This window comes from Gouania willdenowi, chromosome 11, assembly GCF_900634775.1.
Source record: "Gouania willdenowi chromosome 11, fGouWil2.1, whole genome shotgun sequence".
Classification (NCBI taxonomy): Eukaryota; Metazoa; Chordata; class Actinopteri; order Blenniiformes; family Gobiesocidae; genus Gouania; species Gouania willdenowi.
In genome coordinates, this window is record NC_041054.1 from 17,273,059 (window position 1) to 17,295,989 (window position 22,931).

The window sequence follows — 22,931 nt, forward strand, 5'->3', positions numbered from 1 at the left end:
AGCCCAGCGCCAAACTACGTTTGATAAATAACAACTTTATTCACGATGTTATGATACTTGTTTAGCTTGTTTCTTCTTTGCTGACGACTTAGAAACAAAACTGTGACAAAGTTGATTGAATTTGTACTCAAGTACAAATACAAGTAAGTCATACATAAAATATTAAAGTGCAAAAAGTAAAAGTATCTCAACTAAATAGTACTCAAAGTAAAAGTTACTGGTTACTTTCACCCGCATTGTTTATTTTTGGTAATAAATCTTGCCACGGTTTCCTTGCATACAGTAAACATATCTCATATAAACCTAAAAAGGAAGAGAACAAATCTTGCACAATTGGAACTTCATTTATTTTCCACAAAGGCATCTGTATAAAATAAAAGGTTTATCAAAATGTACAATTATTTTGAAAAATAAAACCAATGAATTCAGGCTCTAAGTATAGCTACATTTATGAACTCTAAAACTGAGAAAATAACCGTAATTCAGAGCTGTTTTGGCGCGGTGCATTACATTTAATAAAATTGTTTTGCTATGATGTGATGCATTTGATTTTTGTTTCTGGTCATTTTTTTCTTTTTTTGTAGTTTCACAATATCCGTTGATCATTTCAAAACAAAAAAATAAAAAAATTTTTTAAAAAAAAACTGTAATTTACTCTGTAACGGTTGGGTGTAGAAATGTAATGAATTACTTAACTTATTTTAGAACATACTTAAGTACAAGTAAAATTACTGATTTAGAAATATACTTAAAAAGTACAAGTTCCCATAAAAGCAACTCATTTACAGTAACGTGAGTACTTGTAATCTGTTACTTTCACCTCTGCTGTTAATTAGCTGCTTTAGTGGTGAAAGATAAATGTCGGCAGCTTTGTAAATACAAATGTTATTTTTTTTTTTTATTTTAAATTGGCAAAATAAGTGTTTTTTTTTATTGCTTTACAAAAAACACTGAGCAGTGTTCTGGTTTAGTGCCTTGCTCAAGGGCACCTCAGTGTTGCAAATAGCAGCTCTGTATATTTTTGTGCCCAAAAACTACAGATGACTTCTCACTTCTTACTTTTTCTTGATTTTTTTATTAAAAAAAATGTAAATATCTTGTCTGCTCCAGGGCCTATGTACGGTGACTGCTGCCTTCCTGCATTTCTTCTTCTTGGCATCTTTCTGCTGGGTTTTGACTGAGGCATGGCAGTCTTACCTGGCTGTCGTTGGCAAATTGAGGTCCCGACTCATTCGCAAGCGTTTTCTGTGCCTCGGCTGGGGTAAGTTGTTATGTTTGTTGTGGAACTTGATGTAGTTGTTCTGGAAGAACGGTTCTTAAAAGGTGCTGAATGTTCACATACAAAAATAGGAAGGTTTCATCTGCAAAGCGGGCAAAAAGTTGCTTCATATTGATTCAATGACTAATTGTTGAATACTTAAACGTGGAGGGCCTGATTTGAGTTGTTTGTTTACCATAAAACATGCCAGTCAAAATATGTGCATCTGCAATTCATGCAAACATGTAAATGTTCTTAATCTAAATGGCTTTTGATCAACAAGGGAATAAATCAGCAGCTAGCTCCTCCATCTACTGCTAAACTAGTGTTTGTGTCCATTAGCTTGAAGTAGACATACAGTATTTGATGGACTCTGAGTTGATGGATGAGGTTTTGTTTTGTGTCGATTGTGCTCGGCTTGAATTTTCAGCAAACAGAAGACATATTTGATCAATTCTCTGAAGAAACTACCGCCATTATTCTTAAAGCACTGGGTAACTGTGGTCGTATCATACCTTTAGAAAATATCAAGTCTCCCAGGACTCAAAGATGTGCCACTTTTCTCAGAATATCCTTTTGCTCTACTATATTCATGATTCATTCATCCTTTTACTCTACTATATTCATTGATAATAATAGGAATTTGTTCGCAAGGAGGTCATTATACCATTAAATTGTTCATTAAGTGATAATCCATGGTCCTCATGCATTACAACAATCACTACCCCTGAGGCTGTGCATTCCAATTTAATCACTCTGAAAGTAAAAAAAAAAAAACTAGTTTACACATTAAAATACAGCGTTCCCTTTTTGCACCTCGTGCAAATATACTAGCAAGTTTCTAAGAAAGTAATTGTTATCTTCTGAGACATTAAACCTGAAAAGGAATGTAATGGGTCTCTGTCTCTTGGCCCAAAATTAAAATTCTGTAGACGTGAAGAAAAAATGAGTTGTGCTGTGTCACATTTCTACTTTGTAGCAAGTTTTTTTTGTCCAAAAATGAAGGCGCAATTGACTTGCAAGGGATGATTATTAATAAAAGGTCAATCAACACCAGTGGCCTCCAACCACTGAGCCACAGACCAGTATACATACGTTTTAATAATGATACATATTGTTATTATGTTGATATACAGTACATGTGCCTTGAATGATGCAGTTCGCCATTCAGTCACAGTCCAACCGCCTTTAGCAAACACATACACGCGCACACAGCCCAGTCTCACAAAGTTTATGACAATGACACGAAATAAACTTTAAGTTTGCGTACGTGGCAACAAGATTTCCTCAAATCTAACATCCTGCAGAGCATGTAAACATTATCGTGCTGCGCGTTCACGTAGCGTTTGGTGAGACGATGCAATTGCGCGAAATATCTACCAATCGAAAGACATTGAGTTTGAAAGTAGTGTCTGCAGCACAAAATAGATGCATAAGTCATAAGAAAATATTTTTATTTCTCCACGCCTGCTCAATTGCATGAGATTGTATTTTACCATTGGATAGTGAAGATCTACTATATCCATCATCTAGATGTATTGGCGTTCTATAATATGAATCACACATATTTGTTCAAAATTGTATTTTACATTTGCAAACCAAACGCTCCATGGCGTTTGTGAGTATAAATAGATGTAAAAAATGTACGTGAAATGTTGTTTATTCATTCTGTTAAACAATATAGAAGACACTTCTGAGTTTGAAATGCAAAACAATATAAAGTAACACATGGGATTCTCTCTATTTAGCAGCTGATGGAAAATTTGCATGCCCCCACCGCTGAACGTACATAAACCATACATGTGTGCCGGGGGATTTTTCAGCAATGCAAATAGGGTTTTATGAATCGGATGCTGATTGAATCTCAACTGTGTGACGTGCAGTGGTGACAGAGAGCAGTGAAACAGCCTTATTTCACATGAAAGTCTAGCAGCTCATTATGTTGTAGAGCTGCAAATGCTAGCTGTTATTATGCTTAACAGTCTTCATTTGTTCCATTCTCATTTCTATCCCATTTTCTTTTTGCCGTGTGCTGTTATTTCCCAAAAGGCATTCATTACAGTCTCCAGTGTAATTTGATCTAATTCAACCACGGCTAGATTTGAGTTTCCCCCACGCAAACGCACTTACAAAGGATGTCAGGCGATGCCTTAAGAGAACAGGTAATCTCACTCCTTGACGCTATTCAGCTGTACATTGCTTCTTCTCCGATCAGCCTCGATGTCATTCCATTATGCTGTCCTCAATGCATCACAACGTGACACAACGGGCATCAGGGATGTTAGAGGATAATCAAAACGGATGATAACATCTGCTCTAGACTGGCAAGATGCTTAGGAAGATAACCCTCGAAAATACAAATGTACACGCGCACACACACACACACACACAGTCTTGTCTGTTCATTTCACTTGGTATCGATCCTTCTCGTCTAATCTGCCAAATCAAAGATACCCTTGTGAGATCCAATAGAGTGAGAATGTATAGATTGCTGTACAGCCATGAAAAGAGAGATAATGTCACACTACACACAGACTTGTTTGGATTCAGCATCACCAACATGGCAACAAACATCGACTGATTTCGCTGACTCATTCAAAGTCTAACAGATTTGAGTTAAGAACTGAAGGAAGAGGTGGAATCTTGACCCATGCGTTTATCCGATTTCACACATTCATGTAACTCTGTATGCCATAGTTAATGGGCCAGCCTGGCTCCTCCCCATCATATCTGTAAATGATAATGTGACTCTCTAATTCTCTAATTGCTTTTCATTTGCAGTCATAATTACAGCTCTGTTAATTGCATGAATATTTCAGAGCCAGGCTCATTACGAGCCCTGCATATTTCCTTCTTATTTCAGGCGCACAGTTTATCTTTCAAACACACGCACACACACACACACATGCCTGAGACACACACAAATGTTCTGATTTGGCTACAAAATGTGTTTGTTTTTTACATTGACATATTCATGAAGAAACGATTGAATGTTTTGTTGGGTTTGTGTTTGCAATACCAATATCAAATAGTTAAAAATAAAAATGCTGACTGCTAAAGGTCTACTATTTAAAGCTGCTACCCACAATAAATTTATATATATATATATATATATATATATATATATATATATATATATATATATATATATATATATATATATATATATATGTAGTATCATAGTGTATGCCTAATGGATCAATGAGTTGAACATAATTTATTTGAAATAGAAAAGAAAAAGGTCTTAAAGTTTGTTTTCAGCTTCACACTCCGATTGTTGACATTTTTGCATAATGCATTGTGGGATATGGAGTCACGGAGGCGGATGCACAGAAGTGCAAGAAACAGAGTGTTTAAAATGGAGATGAAAACAAACTTTCAAGTGGCAATTTCGACCTTTTTTCCTTTCTCTTTGGAGTAAATTATGTATGTTTCATTGCTGTATGAGGCATACACTACTGTTTTATCAAACAAAAAACTTATTGTGTGTATAACAATTTTAAAGAAATGTGTCAAAGTTTTGTTCTTCACTCAAATTCCTTTGAATGTTTTAAGCTTACCTGTTAACTCATACTACTATAATATTTCTATTATTTTCTTGTTTATTAAGATGAAATGTATTGGACCAATTGGTTATTTATCATTTTACTGTTAACTTACTATTTAATTTATTAAAATGGAAAACCTCATTTCTGTGAAATCTAGCTTGTCACTTGTTCATATCCTCTTTTTGGAGCCTAATGTGTAGCTCAGCTTTGAAAGAAATTACAATGCAGTGTTCGTCTCAATGAATGGTGTTACCTGTGTGTTTTTGTCCCCTCTGACACGCATTTAGGTTTGATGCTTGCGTCTTCCTGACCTTTCTCCATCTTTGTGTCCACAGGTCTTCCAGCCCTTGTTGTAGCTGTTTCAGTGGGTTTCACCAGGGCGAGAGGTTATGGCACAGCCAGCTAGTAAGTCCCACTCATCAACTATCTGTCAGTTAAAATTAATGCCATCACTTACAACCAGCTTTCTCCTTTGCTCTTATCCCGATGCAACACTTTGAAATAATGCGATTGCTGACCATTGCGGATATGTATTAGCCTTCTATTATGTATTCTAACCATATCTAGCGGATCCTTAACAAATGATTCCCTCAACCAGTCCGTTTTCAACATGGTTAATAATTCAAGGAGAAGAGCTAAATCCCACCACTCTAAATGTATTCAACAAACTTACCGGTTGTTTTCCACCATCCATCTTTCTCCTTCTTAATTTATCCACGTCTTTGCTATGCATCGCCACAAGGAGACTAAAGCCTGTCCTCAAATGCACCATGTGCAAAGCTCAAGAACATATCAGCTATTCATCTAATGAGTAAAAGTTAATCGTTAAGTATCATTTCTAAACCCTACGGCTAATTAGGTTTGAGTAACTTGTTAAGTTCATCGATTTAAAGCTGCTAACTCTTAGGTCAGTGATTTGAACATGATTTACTCCAAAAAGAAAGGCAAAGGATCAGAATTGCTTGAAAGTCTGTTTGTTGAAATTTTCGCACATTGCTGGATCTTGAGTATAAACAGATGAATAAAAGTGTCTTTACGTCATTTTTGTGCTTCTTTGCCAGACGAGGAGGACAGTGATTCTCTTGAAGTCGTTGTTGTAGATGGTTTCTGGTATATTCTTTGTGATATCAGAATGACGTAAGAACACATTCACCCATCACCGCAACGCCACAGCCCACAATGCAATGTGCGAAAATGTCAACAATCGGAACGTTTTTGGTGGAGATAAAAACAAACTTTCAAGTGGCACATTCAACCTTTTACATGTTTTACACTATGATTTTATCTAATAGAAAACTATCGGGGGTAGCGGCTTTAACAATGTAAGCTACGAAAAGTTTTTGTCTCTCTGTAACATTCAAAAATTTAACAAATAATTTAAGATGTTATTTGGCCTGATGTGTCTGACATTTGACACAGTAATGAATTAGTCCTCTTAAAGATTTATCAACAGTTGCAAGTTGGAGGCAGTGGTGGCGTAACTGTTAAGGAAGCAGGCTTGAATTGGATGGTAACCAGTTTGAATGCATCCCGGGCCATCACTGTGGGTTGTTGAGGAAGTCTCTTAACCCTAACTGCGCGCGTTGTACGTCGCTTTGCATAAAAGCGTTTGCGAAATGAAACTGTAGAATTGCTACAATCGCTGAACCAACCATTTTTTCTTTAAACAAAGATAAAACTAAATCAGCTATATGCACGCTTCATTTCCGCATTTGGCGTAAGGATACAATGATATTTCCGGTCACGTCGTTCTGAATGCGGAAGTGCCGGTGTTGTAGTTTAAGTTGCTGCTGCAGCAACGGTAGATGTTTGCATGTATAACACCGGACTTCTCGGTGCAAAGTGGACTCACCGCGGCTGCTGTAAACAGGAAATTACGTACCCTATGTGTTTTTATTGTATTTTTACAAAATCTACAGTCTGTATAAAGTTGTGAAACAATAAAACAATGAACATGTATATGATCTGTCTCATGAAAATAAACATTTGAGTCATTTCCACTGGGAATCAATCCTGCGTCAATGAGAAAAACTAAACCCATACGTCCGCTGCATTAACCACTCGGCTACTGATCAGCCTTCAGCGCACTAATCTAATCTCTAAATAGCATACATGTGAAAGCGTTTACCTGAATTTAAACACAGAGATACTATTTCCATGATTCTTTTTGTTCACAAATGACTCTAAGAACCTTTTTTAAACTGTGGAGCCAAACTTCACTGTCGTGCCTTCACAGTCCAGAACTTTGTTTCGGTTCAACTTGGGGCGACCGTGGCTCAGGTGGTAGTGGGTCGTCTTCTGATCGAGAGGTTGGGGGTTCGATCCCAGTACCTGACTATGTGTCGAAGTGTCCTTGGGCAAGACACTGAACCCTAAGTTGCTCCCAGTGGTCGACTAGCGCCTTGCATGGCAGTCCTGTCCCACTGGTGTGTGAATGTGAGGGTGAATGAGCTGATATGTAAAGCGCTTTGAGACTGCTTCAGTGTGGTGATAAAGCGCTATATAAAATCAAGTCCATTTACCATTTTTTACCAACTGGCGACCTACTTCCAACAGTCAAAAAAAAAAAAGCTTCCGACAGTCGTAACATACTACAGGTTATATCTGGTCACAGGTAGTGTATAGACAAGAACATTGTTGCTGGGATACTGATGTTTAGCATCAAGAGCCTAAGGTTTCCTTTTCTCTTTATTGACTTGTAATTAGTTTGAGAAAAGGCTTTCACTATGATCTAATGACATCACCGGAGGATACATTGCAACTCATTAGGCCTCAATAGCTTTTACACCAAATTAAATTTAGAGTTTGAGGATATATTTTAGGGGATGTACGTAATCAATTGGCTAAGCAATGACGGCATTTTTTTTTAGGAAACAGGCTTTGTAATGAAATGCTTCATCCCTCCCCAAAGAAAACTGTATGATACCTAATTGAATGTGTACTCAATGGTTAAGCCTGGCATTCTCATGTGAAAATTGAGTGTTGAATGGGAAAGGTGATGATATTTGACAGTGTGTGGTTTTCCTGTGTTTTATTATTCCAACGCTTCTGCTTTTGTTCTTCCTCTGCTGCAGCTGTTGGTTGTCGTTGGAAGGTGGTTTGCTGTATGCCTTTGTTGGGCCTGCGGCTGTCATTGTTTTGGTAAGTCTGTACAACCACTCTCTCTGTGGATGAAATATCCTCATTCTCCAGATCTAACACCCCCTTAATTCCCATCACTGGTCATGCTGCGTGATTCTACAAATATTTTTGCTAAGTTTCTTTTCAAGCTTAAAGCTTTTAAGCTTTCTAATAATTACCATCCCCATCACTGACAGGCATATGCACATGCAAGCATACAAATCCAGGGTGTACATGACGAAATAATGAGTGGAGCACTTTGATCCTTGAGTTAAAATAGTCAGCCCTGGAAAAAAAATAATAAAGTCTCTTTAGACGTGAGCTTTTGGCAGTGCAACAAATGCCTTGACTAAATTCTGGCCCTATATCTCTCACATTTGTACAAGCCATTGTATCTGTTCCAGTTACAACTAAAACTCTTGTTTTATTCATTTGAAAATGACTCTTTTAAGATATGTAACTGTGCTAGATAAACACAGTTGTGTGCTTTGGTTTTAACTATTGTTTTGAAGTTATCTTAAATTGGTCTGCAATCCCAGAGAGTGCATTGATTGCATCTCAGTGGTGTTAGAACAATCTCCTTTAATGCACAAAGCAAATTCTCTCATTTTCTCCTAAATAAAGTCCCAGGTTGATATTTGAACCACTAATCCTAATAGGTCTGGCAGGGGTTCTAAGCTGTAGTAGAATAATTGCTGCTACTGCTGCTGCTTTTGTCACAGGCTCGCTAATAGACTGGGAAAGTTGTTGTTGTTGTTGTTATTATTGTTGTTGTTGTATTTTCACTTTTACAAAGGAGAAAGAATGTGAGTAAAAAAGGGCATGGGTCAGAGTAGTGCAAGCGTGCACAGAGATGTGCTGGTTTTTACAGAACATTCTTAACAAAAAAACAGGAGTTTGGCTGTTTTTAAGGTACGGTTGTTGTAACATTAAAGGTTGCTATATCACATCCGTCCTAAGGCTGAAAAAAGTGATTATTTACTGTTTGAATTGCATTTTCAAGGCATAAATCTAAGAATGATGATGCATGTTAGATACTTGTTAAGCCTTAACCTGGATTTGGGGCTAATGCTTGCTCACTCAAAGTTTGGGGTTAGCTACAACCTAGACTGGTACCCAATTAATCATTAGGACAATGCATTATTGTTTCCTTCCCAAAAAGCTATTTCTTATTTTGTTTTTGTTGATGTAATAGAATGAAGATGATATCCTTTCAAATATAACAAGCTTAGCATAACCAATAATCTAGCATTAGCATTCACCTAGCAATAGCATTAATCCAGCATTAACATTCACCTAGCAATAACATTAACCAAGCATTAGCACTAACCTAGCATTAGCATCAGCCTAGTATTAGCATTTACCTAGCAATAACATTAGCCTCACTTTGGCAATAACCTAGCATTAGCACTAAGCTAGCATTAACTAAACATTGACCTAGCAATAGTTGAATATTAGCAGTAAGGTTTAAACAAGTTTAAATGGGTTGAAAAGGTTGAAAAATGGATAACAATAGTGAGGACAATGTCTTTTTGCACTGATTGATGTCAATGAACAGCCTCATTTTTGTTGTTTAATGCCTAAATGTGTCGGCAGGAAATGGTCTGTTGCAACTGGAACAAGGCATTTAAACTCATGGTTTCCTCATTTGTTTTGGTCTTTCAGTTACACTTTGTCCTGATTTATTGTCGACCAGGTAGAACTAAGGCTACTTTCACACTGCAGGACTTAATGCTCAAATCTGATTTTTTTGCCCCATGCAACCTGTATCTGATCTCTTTATGGCAGCCTGAATGAACCAAATCTGATTTTTTTCCAAATGCGACCCAGGTCACTTGGTTACAGTATGTAGTCCTAAATCCGATACGTATCCGATCTTTATGCCATGCGACTGCAGTGTGAATGGCCAGGTCACATTTATCCACGACCAAGGTGGATTTTATGCACGTTTGATACGTTTACGTCATTATTAACAGCTGGAGTGCAACATGGCTGCAGGCTTTGCGCTCTCCTCTGATCACCATGGACCACTGCTCACCTGTGTGTGTTTGACTTGTGCTTGTTTCCCCTTGCGCTGAACTGATATTGACATTAACAATTGTTTATTAATAAAAGCAGGCTTCCAACTAAAGCAATCTGAATTCAATGAACTCTGACAGTTGTCTTAAAGACAGGTGTAAATACCAAACAGATTCTTAGTCTGTGTGTTTATTTCTTGAGGATACAAATATATGACACCATTCTGCAGATTTTGTAGTATCTAGCCTTTCTATTTCTGCCCTTGCAATGTTTACGTGCTTCCAACACTTCAGCGACTGTGTGGTACATGCCTCCCCGGTGTTGTCAAGGGCCCAACTCCAACAAACTGCTGTAATGACAGTGGGATGTTGGACAAGAAAACACAGACATTCCCAAAGGACTCTTCTCTAATTAATGAACCCGGCCTTGGGCAAATAGCAGAGCCGGATGGTGGTGACTCACCAATCGGGGGCCAAGACATGACAAGCATGATAATGGTGAACACACAATCTGGCACATCTCAGACTGAAGCAACAACATTCTTGAGATTGGATGTGAAAAGGAAAGGACAGTTTTTACAAAAAATGTTAAAAAAAAAAAAGAAGAAAAAGAAAGTGTTTTATTGTAGATATATCAAAAGAAAACTGAAAAGAAACCCATTCTCTGCCAAAGTTCCTTAGTCAGTGGCCATGTAAAAGTTTGACTTTAACTGCTTCTCAGTGTGTTGGACGGCTACATTTTTCATATTAGCCAGGAGCACAGGCAAGACTTCAATACTTCCAATCAGACTCGAAGCTTGGTAAGAAAAAGGAATAAACTGAACCGAAAGTATGGTTTCAAAGCCAAGCAGCAGGCACACAAAGAATATGAGCACATGATTAGCATTCAGGAAGCCCAGAGGTTGAGGATGAGCGGAAGCCAACATTTAAATACCAGGATTAGAAGAAGGTTGCCAATGTGGTAAATCTTGCAGGCGAGCTGGATTATGGAGTTGGTGCTGCAAAATGTGGCTCCAATCATTCTGTTAGTGAGTCAAAAAAAAAATCTGTATCAGTGGGTCACTTTAGCCAGATGTTTGGCAGACATACTGTAACTACTGGGTTTTGAATGGTGACGGATGCCAAGATAACGCATGATTTTCTTTCTTTTTTTTTTTCAAAAGGCATTCAAATCTATGGGATTTGTGTGCAAACGTATGAATTTCAGTCAGCCATGCACTTAAAATTAGAATGAAATGCTAATTGCAAAGAAAGAGAATTGATTACCATGGGTTGCAATGATGTTCAAAGGGTTATTTTGCTCGGTGTTTCCTTTTTCGTGCTCTACAGGTGAAGCAAATTTTAGCAAAACAAAGACTTATCAAATAGCTGTATGCTGAAGATGAAATGTGAATCAGAAAATGTATTGCAGTACAAAACTAATCCACTACAGTTTTCAGACAACGATGCAAAAATTATTTAGATTTCTAATTTATTTCTAAATAGCTCTTCTTGACATACTAAGATAAGTTTGGGATGTCAATAGATCTAGAACTCAGAGAACGCAAACCTCCAACAAGCCACAAATATCCTCTTTGGAAAATGCCAGTTATCTGGACCAGTGATTCTGATTATGGTACCATGATCATTCACACTTGAAAGAAAGGTATATCCCCAATAACAACGATACATTAGGTAAAGTGCAAACAAACGTAATGAAAGGCGTGATCCGGATCCGATCAGGATGAAACTCGGTGGGGTAATTTAGGAACCAACACAACATAAATTAGTTCAATTTAATTTCAAGATCTGTCAATAAGGAACCAAGATATTCATTTTTGAAAATTTTTGGCAATGATGAGAGAGGATTTTTTTTTTTTTTTTCAATATTTGAAACTGATCCAGAACGAGTATATTTATCTTGATCCCCTCCAAAAACTTTATAGAATCCTCCAAGATTAAATCTTTAGTGCTTTGGATGTAACCATGTTAACAAACAAACAAAGAAACACTGGTAATAATATTATCTTTCTTGGCAGAGGTAACAAGTCCCGATGAAAATACTCACAGCAAAGCATTAGCAGTTTTTGTCCCGAGAACTGTTTTTCAGTCTGCTAAAGCAGTGGTTCTCAAACTTTTGTGGCTCAAATACCCCCTTTCTCTTACTTTTGAATGCGAGCACCCCCTTATATCCAACCACTCTATTTTGCTAAGATGTCTGTGAAAAAAACAAAAAACTATAGAACATAATGATGGAATGAGTGGGTGATAACACACAATTTAAAGAATCTCATTTTGTAAATAAGTGGACTGAAACAGTTATTTAATGTATCTTGAAAATATTTAGTTCTAAAGTTTTTATAATTTCTGGTCATCTCCTTCCTGATGTGAGACCAACACTAATCCTTGTATTTCCAGTTCATGCCCTAATTAAGATCATTTTTATCATAATGTTGTGTGTTTTACAGTTTTTTTTTGTGTCTTTTTGTATATTTTTGTTGTTGTTTGTCTGTTCTTTTTATTATTCAGTACTTATGTCTCTTATTTGTGTGTTTTTGTTGTTTGTTTGTTTGTGTGTCGTTTGGTTGTTTCTTGTGTCATTTTGTGTGTTTCGCTGTTCTTTTTGGTTAAATTTTGTTGTGATCCTGTGTATTTTTCTCTCATTCAATGTGTCTTTGTTGCCATTCTGTGTGTTGGTAATAGTAAGTATTTTTTTCTCACTTAGTGTGTGTATTTTTGCTGTAATTTCGTTGTTGTTAGGCTGTTCTTTCTATTATTCAGTATATCTTTCTCTTTTGTTGTTGTTGCTGGTGATATTTGGTGTGATTATCATTTTTAACTGAAAGTAAACATTATGAAACCCCACATTTTTAATGCTTTCATTTAATTTTCCTTTCTCTCAAGTGCCCCCATTGGAGAAACACTGTGCCAAAGCATCAAGTGACAAACATTTATATGAATACAGTAATACTAATTGAAGTATTTTTCCTTACTTTTTCAGGTGAATATGCTCATTGGGATTGTGGTGTTCAACAAGCTAATGTCACGCGACGGCATCTCTGACAAGTCAAAGAAGCAGCGAGCAGGGTAGGTCACTTCCTAAGACATCACACAGAAAATTTCACCATCACACCATCCACTCATCGAATCATTTTTAAGCATAATTTCCCTTTATACGGCTTTGTACTCAATATCTTATTATCAAATCGTGACTACAGAGCTAATATTGCACTTGTGCCTCATACTTCTACCTACACACATGTAGTTTTGGGGTAATATTCGACAAATAACAATACGTTTTGGTTGTTAGTCGCATTAGTGTTATATTTTTAAGTGTTGCTCTTACAGATTCTCATTGCCTCATGTGTCATACTGGCTCTACTAAGACAGGTGATTAAGAAAATCTATGATGGATAGAAATGTGATTACACAGAGTAAACACCCAGATTATTGGGATGAAACAGAATACATCATTTATAATGCATCGCCACATGTGCAAATAATAACACACCTACTCTGCGTCTGAGACGGCGTGCACACGCATCCACCGACATCTATTAATTATTTTGATATCACTTAGCAGATACTCATCATCTTGCTAATCCTGGATGGAGATCTCCCAGGCTCTTGCGGCTAAATCTGTTGTGTAATTTTCACACCTATTGATTCCATTGTTGTCTCCCTCCCTCTTTGCTTCTATGTCTCATTGCGTTTCCTCTAATGTCTACCTCTCGCTTTAATTGAAACTGCTCATTTGTTTGCAGCTGCAAGAGTTAACAGTGGAGATTAGGCTCTCCAGGGGGTTCATTAGCTTTTGTTAGCCAATGATGCTACTGAGATTAAACCAATTGTTGTGTATAAATAAACACACACATCCTTCTTTGACACAGGGAAAAAAGTCTTCAGCCTTTTCCGAGCGCTAAGCACCTTTCCGCGTTCTCAGAACGCCATTACGCGCGTGCCTCAGTCACACAGCAGAGGGTAGAGATGCTAACAGGACAGCCTGTCATTATCGTAATGTATTTTCGTATGAAACCACGGGTACGTAGATGGCACCAAGGCAATGAGCTGTGAGAAGATGCTAATGTAGCATAGCGCATGCATGGCCCCATCATTCTCCTTTTATATACTCATGCACACACACACGCACGCGCACACAAAAGCACGTTTTCTCCATCTGACTAGTCAGCTATAAGTAAACAACAAAAGCAGTCTTACTGTGTTTTGCTCACTCACAGTAAGCCTCACTGTGTGCACTGTGATAAAGACGACACAGCATCCTGCATGCACTGAGTGTGAAATAAAATGGCCGATGTATTTTCTGTCTGTAATCTGTTAGTCCACACGACTGCTGTAACATTACAATGTCCGTCTCTTATGTTTCCTCAACCTGCTCTTTGTATTCGTACTGTTTTTTTTTATTCTTTACTGCTATACTTTTTTAAGATCTGGTTTTAATTTTGACTTTTCTTTTTTTTCTCCTTCCCCTCCTTTCTCTATTTCTTTTTCTCACCTTCTTCTAATGTTTTTGTCGTGTTCACGTTTTCTTTGATTTATTCATTCCTTCTTTTGTCTTCACTTCCACCGTGATGTCATGTTTGGCACTCGTTTCCACACCTTTCCCGATCCTACTCCTCCCCTACTCCTTGTACTCACATGGTTGTGTGTTTGTGTGTGTGTGTGTGTGTGTGTGTGTGTACACATATCTCAAAGCATCCCAGCAGAGGCACGTAGCAGACTGCTCCTGAAATGCTCCAAGTGTGGCGTGATCTCGAGCACCGCTATGTCCAGCTCAACCGCCAGCAGCGCCATGTTAGTCCATCTTCATCTTTCTTTCGCTCTCGATTTCTCCTCTTCCTCTCCTTCCCTGTTCTTTTCTCACTCTGTGTTACGCACCCCCCCCCCCCCCCCCTCTCTCCTGTCTACCGCTCTCACTCCCCTCATCACTTTAATCAGTGGCTGTCGGTAATGATGCAGGATGACATTCAGACTCGTCTGGAGCAAGAAAACAAACTAATGAATGGGAAAAAAAACCCTACACCACGAGTCGCCACCATTTAATGAGTGCATGTTTTAAAGTGGAGCGGGATTCCCTCAGGCCGTGTAGAGTAAATCTGACCTGTGTCAAACTGTGTTTGTAGAACATTTTCGGCAACATGTTGATTGTTTGGAGTGTGATATTGTTCAACATAAGCGGTTATACATCCAATTTCTATAAATAACTACAGGGTATAAAAACTATAGCATCATATTTCAAAGCACGGTGTAAAATCAGATAAACTTTGGTGTTCGGTGAAGAGAGCTATTTAATAGGAAATGAGTTTTTCTCAAGAAATACAATAACCACGTCTAATGCTAGTGCAAGATTATGCTTAACAATGATGCTAAGATAAGATTATGTTGTTGTTCAGATCAGCAGTATTAACGAGGGGCGTTGAAAAAAATTGTTTTGCACGATTCTCGGATAGATTCTAAATTAACCCATATCAATTTTTTTTTTTTTAATTATTATTATTTTATTATTTTTTTAACCTTTATTTAACCAGGAAAGTCTTTTCCACTGCAGGAGACATTGTAACTGCACAAAGAAGTTTGCTTAAACTTGGGCATGTTGACCAGCTTGTGTTTTTTCTATAAAATCCAAAAAGAAAGTACTTATTTTTTTATTTTTTATTTTTTTTATTTTTTTTAATAAATAAATAAAAACAAATTACTAACTTTCTGTATTTATTTGTTGATCTAGGCATATACCTCAGTTAAGTTGCACTAAAGTCATGTTGCACTAAAGTCAAAGTTGGTTTAAAAGCCACAGGCAGATTGTATGTTAGTTATTTTAAGTTGTTGGCACATGGCACGTTAAAGCCAATGTTTTGAGTTTAAAATAAATTTAAAATATATTTCATACATAATGTTCTCAAGGTGTACACATAGTAAATCGCTTTGTAATGTAATATTGGGATATATCGCATCGTGACCTATGTATCGGGATACGGCAATACACACCCCTATAGTATTAACCCTCCTATTATTCTCAAATATTACAAACGCATTTTACCCTTGCGGTCAGTCTGACCCCAGGGATATTTTCCTTACAATGTAATGCTTACATTTGGTTGCCATGGTTTAGATAATAAAAGGAAACCAATAAATTAAACAACAAAACTACAGGTCAAAGTTTAAGACTTAATTCTGAAACTGTGCAATAGAGTGTGGCTAAATTCGGATATTTTACCAATTTTACATAGTAGTTCAAACTTTTTAAACTGTTGTTTTAAATACTATTATATATATATTTATATATATATATATATATATATATATATATATATATATATATATATATATATATATATATATATATATATAGAGCCCACAGCAATGCATTACACATGGTAGAAAGGATGTAGTAAATTATCAATGATCAATTTTAATATTCTATGGATGGAAAATCATTTAAATCAATTAATTAATTTTGTTTTTAATCCGGCCCTCATGAGGACACTAAGGTCCCCATGTAAACACGAAGCTTACATCCAAATAACTGATAAAATTGTCAGAGATTCCCAGAATAACGTTTTTCAAATTTAAATAAAACATAGTTTCCTGATTTACTTTACTACAGCATTATTGTAAACTAAACACTAACAATGCAAATATTGCTTTTTGGCTTTATACTTATAAAAAGCTTTGTAAACAACACATCTAATCAAAACTGAAGATTACAAGTTTACTCTTCTAAATTATATTTGTTAGTTTGTTTTTTCTTGGTCAAAAATGATACTTGTAGACATTTTTATCTTCCTGTTTGTTGATAGAGGATTCTACGGTATATCATTGCCTATGGTCATTACCGATAACTCACACTCTCATTCTTTTTAATGGCCACTTTCAGTTTATCATTAAATTCGGAACCTCTTTCGCATAATCATTTGGTAACACTTTACTTGAAGTTTTATATTTATGGCTGACATTACTCTGTCATTATCTGTCATTAGCATGGATATGGTGTCATGAAGGCTGTCATAAAGTGTTGTTCACTGAATTATGACATTTAGAGCTATGTTGGCATTTTTTGGGGTTGGGTGAAGGGATTTATATTGGAGTTAGGTAGGGTAAAGGTTAGGGTTAGGGGCATTCTTTTCTCGGTGAAATCCCTCTGGACCGTTCAGTTTGGAAGACAATGTGAAAGTAAAATGGTAATGAATAAGGGCTGTGAGTGTGTCGTGTGCAGTAATCAGTAATTTGGTATGTCAGCAGTGTGGTGACTATGGAACAGAGGACAGGAGTGAGGGATGGACTACCACCCTGTAACTCCCACCTGGGTAGCTCCTGTTGACAGACTATGTGAGTGTAATCAGAAGTGGGAGATATGTCTGTATCTTCAGTCACAGCCCTGCCTTACTGGGCATCACCGGCATCCATCCTCCATCCTTTCTGTGGAAGGGAGAGGTCAGGGGTGGATTGTGTCTGTGTGTACTAATGGTCCAAATTTTTCTATAACTAGACTGGTACTTCAGATTGTTTTTTAGGTTTAGGGCCCAAGGGCTAAAAATCCTTTATTTTTTAAGAAATTAGATATCTCATGGTTATGTCTTGTTTTAATTTATGGTTAAAGGTGTAAAATCTATTTTAGGTTTAGAACCTGCACTCTCTAGTGGTTAGGGTTAGGGCTGTGATTATGGTTAAGGTATTTAAAAGATACATTTTATGGACCATGTGTTTTATAGGTTAGGATTTGGGTTAGGGTTAGGGCTAAGGGTTTGGGCTAAAGGTTAAGGTTAGGTCAATGGTTAGGGTTGAGGCTAAGGGTTTTGGCTAAAGGTTAAGGTGTCATGTCATAATAATTACAGCTTAATGTCAGCTTTATGTATAAAACTTCAAGTAAAGTGTTACCAATCCTCTAATGTACCGATCATGGGTAAATCACTCATTAGTTTAAGTCATGAGGGATATTTTTACTGGTACTTGTCAAAAAAATAGATTTATATACTGTATATATGTATATGTATATATATATATATATATATGTATATATGATTTATAAATTTCTTTTTCCTTAGAAAAAAAAAAAGTATGGCACTGAAGGGCGGATTCACTAAAGGTTTAGTGGTATTAAGCCGTACAAACCCTAGGGAATCAGGAGTACACTGCTGCAAATCGCAATGCGCCCTCAATCCATTTAGAGTGTTTCCCTCTGACGAATATGTATAATAGGCGGAGATCTGGGAGGAGGAAATGCAAATAAATTAATGGTGCAATCCAATTCATCAAACCAGGAACTGTTTGCGGTGATTGTTTTAGCACAAGAAAATACTACGACTGACAAGCAGGTGCAGACACACACGCAGAGATCATAGCTTTAGTAAATGATGAAAAAACGCTCCAGTTAACATTTTTAGTATAATGAAAAAATTCAAATAAAACAATAGCCAATAATAACAGCCACTGAATGAGAAAATAAAGAGTGAGTAAAGTGTGTGTGTGTGTCTGTGTGAGGGAGAGAAAAATCTTCACACCTGGTGGTGCGTTTGGAGACTGGTGACACTGCGGTGGGGAGAGGATGCTGCTGTGAGCGGAGCTCTGTTGCTATGGACGCACCGCTCCAGTGATGTTTTGACCGTCATATTCTCGTGTTGCATTGATGGAAGGAGCATCAGGCCAGAATCAGCTGATCAGATGCAGAGTTTGCGCAGTGATGGCATATGAGATTGTGGTGACACAGCTCTACTCAGGAGGTCAAACCTGCAGTAGATCATCTTAAAATGGTGCTGATCAACTGATTAACAGACTGTGTTGCTGTATTAACTCAGATCAATGGCATCAACAGATAAATAGGATGGTTTCTGTCCAAATCTGCCTATTTTTCATGGACTAGGTTTTGAAGCTGTTATTGTTATTTGTTTATTTAGTTATCTAGATTATTGAATGTTTGTGGAGCAGACAGAGAAGTCCATCTGCCTCCATTTTAACTTCCTCAAATGCTTGTGCGCACTGACGTCTCCACATTGAATGAGCAAAACGCTCATTAAAATGAGGCGGTCTCCACCACTTCTGCACGCACGCTATCCATTGCTGCAGTCTTGAGTGAATTCCTCGCAACATGTGAGGAAACTGCATCACCAGAACATTTAGGGAAGCAACTGGTTTACCACCCTTTATTTCAGATCTTAGTGAATCCGCCCGAGAGTGTTCATCATTCATGTAATTGTGAGCAGTTGTCAGGCTCAAAACCCCATGATTGCATCATCATCCTTTTATCAGTTAGAACATAAAGCGTTCCAATCGCACATGGCTACGTTAATGACTGATCAGTTTGTGTCTGTGTGTCTGTGCAGTGAGTTTGAAGAGTTTCCTCAATAGAAGATCTGGCTTGTCTGGTTTGAGACTGAATCCCCTTGTTCCTTCTTTCCCCACCCCCTCCCCCCTCCCCTCCACCCACCTCTGCACCTCTGTGTCCTTATTTTGTATGTGCTGACAGGGCGTCTCTATGGAGCTCCTGTGTGGTTCTTCCTCTGCTCGCATTAACCTGGATGTCAGCTGTGCTGGCCATTACTGACCGACGCTCTACACTATTCCAGGTGATACTGCAAATGCTAATGGTTTTTCTTTCACATACAGACACCTGTCACACATATGACTCCTGCTGCGAAATAGCTGAAGTGATCAGAAATGAGCTAAGTTAAGAAAATGTTACACTCAAGAGTTAAAACATTAAAAATATAAGTTTTGCGAGCCTTTATTGGTAAATGCAACACATTATTTTGATTGAGGATGTTTTTCTTTAAAATCATCAGTATTTTCCACCATTTTCACTGATATCCACTAAACAAATTGTGAAGAAAAAAATCCCTTGAAATTTCAATTTCAAACTACAGTTTATTTAGCCCCATCCTTGTTAATATACGTGGGGGCTGCCCCAATATTAGGGAACATTCGTGATGCGAAGTTGTAATAGAAACAATTAATATGACAATTTTATTGTTGAATTATTTTATTCTCATAACAGATTTTTTTTTTTTTAATTGCAGCTCCCTCATTACACATTTACATTAGTTTACAGTGTAACAAGGCTGCTTTAAGAAAACTTCATACTTTATTTTTCTTGTCAATCTTACAAAAACATCCCAAATGTTACATGTTTTTATTTTAGAAATACATTTCTCTAAAACTTTTATTTAAGATCAATCACTGTCACAAAATAATACTTTGATTCATTTTGATTAATAAAATAATGTATTTTTTAGTTCCCCTAAACCCATCGTATTTTATTTTGGTAGAACATTATTTGCACAGGTACCTTAAGTGTAATCATGTTTTTTTTTTTTTCTTTTTAAGTGCATCTTCAAGAACAGTTTAAGAACCACTGACCTACTCCCTCATCTTTAGATTTTGCAATTTAGCTCCGATGTTCCCAATGAAAGTAATAATCTGCAGTATGCCGTGACCAACATGTGGGTATCATTTCCTTTCCCCAGGTTCTCTTCGCCGTCTTCGACTCAGTCCAAGGTTTCGTCATCATCACCGTTCATTGCGCCATGCGTCGAGAGGTTAGTAATCCCCTTTTTCATCTCCAGCGGTCGCCGATTGACATTCGCAAAACAGTGGCTTCAGTAAAACAGACATCAACCTGCAAGGTTGCACAACTTTTTTTTCCGTAGATGTCACATTAGTTTACACTTAGGTTGGAATTAACAACTTATCACAAGCATATTAGACACGAGAAGGATTAGAATGGTATTAATGTCCTATGTTGGGCTTGGTTTGCTTCATAATACAGTGGAATAAAGCAGCATTGTCTGTTGGATCCAATTCCGCTTAAGGAGCTTACTGAGATGCTGTATAGAATAAGACGATAAGTCCCAAACGAACAGCCCCTTGTGGGTATTTGCCAATAGCTTTGCTGTTGTACCCAGGGACACCGATTTTTTTTTTAACTCATAATGCACACTGATGCACTTTTAGACCAACAAAGTAGAGACAGACCCACTGATACATCTTCACCCTTTTGGAAATAACTTACAATTCAATAAGCTGCAATCCGTGTGTGTGTGTGTTTTTTAACAATGTCATCATTATTTTCTCAACAGCAGCTGTGTTTCGTATTACTGTGTAGACCCCACACAGCTTTCCCTATAAAGATCATTACGGTGTATTGAATGAAGTACAAAGTGTCTGGGAATTTTCAAAATGTGCTAAATGCTCAGCTGCATTAAATCAATAACACAAAGGCAGCAGTAATCAGAGTGCAGTAAATCCAGGAATTATTTATCTTAAATGTATGAAAATCCTCTGCTAGTGTGAGCATAAATCCTCCATAGCTAAGGGAACGCTGTGATGGAAAGGAATGGAGGGAGGGAGAGAGGAGAAAAATCAGGCTGTAATAAAGTGTGACTCGAGAGAAAAAGCAGCACAAAGTGAGATATTTGGGTAACTGCTAAGACCAATCGTACAGGTAAGTCTATTGTCGATATGTTTGTCATGTGAGACTGAACGAACGTTTAGTTGTACCGGGGAGACGATGAAACCATTCAAAGAGGCGTGAGACGATGACGGCAGGTTGAGTTTAGCAGCCAACAGACGGGAGTGGAGTGTAATAGGAAGGAAGGATTTAGCTGAGTGAGGAGGAACAAATGAGATGCATGCAGAGCTCTGCTTAGATATCACAAACACTCATTTCAGAGCCAAGCTGTGACTGGAGTGTATGGGAGAGGGAAGGAGAACAAGGGTTGTAACATTTACAGAGAGAGGAGCTTGTACTTTGAAGAAAAGAACAATCCTACACACACACACACACACACACCTTCAACATTTCAATTTAATTCAATTCAACTTTATTTATTTATAGCGCAATTTATAACAACGTAATCTCGAAGCGCTTAACAAATTATAAAGTCCATAGTAAGAAAAAAGAACCCAACAAGATCCACACGAATAAGCATTTAGCAACAGTGGGAAGAAAAAACTCCCTTTTTTATAGGAAGAAATCTCCAGTGGAACCAGGTTCAGAGGTGGCAGCCATCCGCTTTGACTGGTTGGGGTTAGTGAACAGAACAGCAAACAGAATAGGATAGAAGGACAGTCCATCTGAGTGTTCCAGACAAGTTGAGCTGCGAACCATCGATCAGGAACCGCCAGCTCCAGCATCAAGACACCTGAAACAGAAAAGAGGGCGAGGAGAAGGCACAGACTGCAGGGAAAACATATGATACACTCGTTCCTAATGGTGACTTGTGAAAATACTAATGATGATGATGTGAATAAATCAAAAAGCACAAAAGAAGCTGTGGCATTGTTCCTCAGACACATTAAATACACTAGATAGAACTAAAGCTTTTACCAGCACTTTCTTACAGGAGCAATTGGTAACTCTTAACTTGAAGTTTTATACATAAGGCTGACATTTTGCTGTCATTATCTGTTATTAGCCTTATTAAGGTGTCATGAAGGCTGTCATTAAGTGTCATTTGCTAAATTATGACAACTTTAGCTAAATGATGACGCGTTTGGAGCTACGTTGACATTTTTTGAGTTAGGTGGATGGATCTAGTGGGGTAGTGGGGTTTGGGTTAAGGTTGGCGTTAAGTAGGGATCGACATGTTTAAAAGCACGGGCTACAGGAACCCCTTCCCCCTCCCTGTAACAGTAGATTTAAAATAGTAAAATCAAATTAAAGAAAAAAATAAAATCAGGATTTAAAGGAACTCAGTAAATACACTTTCAATAATACAGGTCCAAGACTCAACAGGAGAGGGTCTGCAGCTTCCTGTAAGAATAAAAAAAACAAATTATCGCCTCACGCAATGTAAACATTTCATAAAAATAAATAATTAAAATATGAATTTAAAAGATAAAGTGCTTATCCCGGGATGTGCAGGAGAGGGTTGGGGAAGAGTAGGGTTTGGGGGTATCTGAGGTTAGGGTTAGGGAAACGAAGGACACTTAATGACAGCGTTCATGACACCTTAATCTTGCTAATGACAGGTGTCATAATACTAAAAGCGTAATGTC

The 22,931-nt window shown here is 37.4% G+C and overlaps 1 protein-coding gene across 5 annotated transcripts in view; it reads left to right on the top strand.

The window, feature by feature from the left end:
• The window catches only part of adgrb2 (adhesion G protein-coupled receptor B2), a 271,609-nt gene that overhangs the window by 218,595 nt on the left and 30,083 nt on the right, over positions 1-22,931 (top strand). For 4 of the 5 annotated variants that reach the window (XM_028461068.1, XM_028461072.1, XM_028461069.1 and 1 more), the window contains exons 19-25: positions 1,111-1,261; positions 5,142-5,211; positions 7,881-7,947; positions 12,925-13,010; positions 14,637-14,735; positions 19,402-19,501; positions 20,399-20,470. In XM_028461068.1, the coding sequence (XP_028316869.1) occupies positions 1,111-1,261; positions 5,142-5,211; positions 7,881-7,947; positions 12,925-13,010; positions 14,637-14,735; positions 19,402-19,501; positions 20,399-20,470 (645 nt within the window). The remainder of the gene's footprint in view (positions 1-1,110; positions 1,262-5,141; positions 5,212-7,880; positions 7,948-12,924; positions 13,011-14,636; positions 14,736-19,401; positions 19,502-20,398; positions 20,471-22,931) is intronic. The other variant, XM_028461071.1, reaches the window with a different exon arrangement.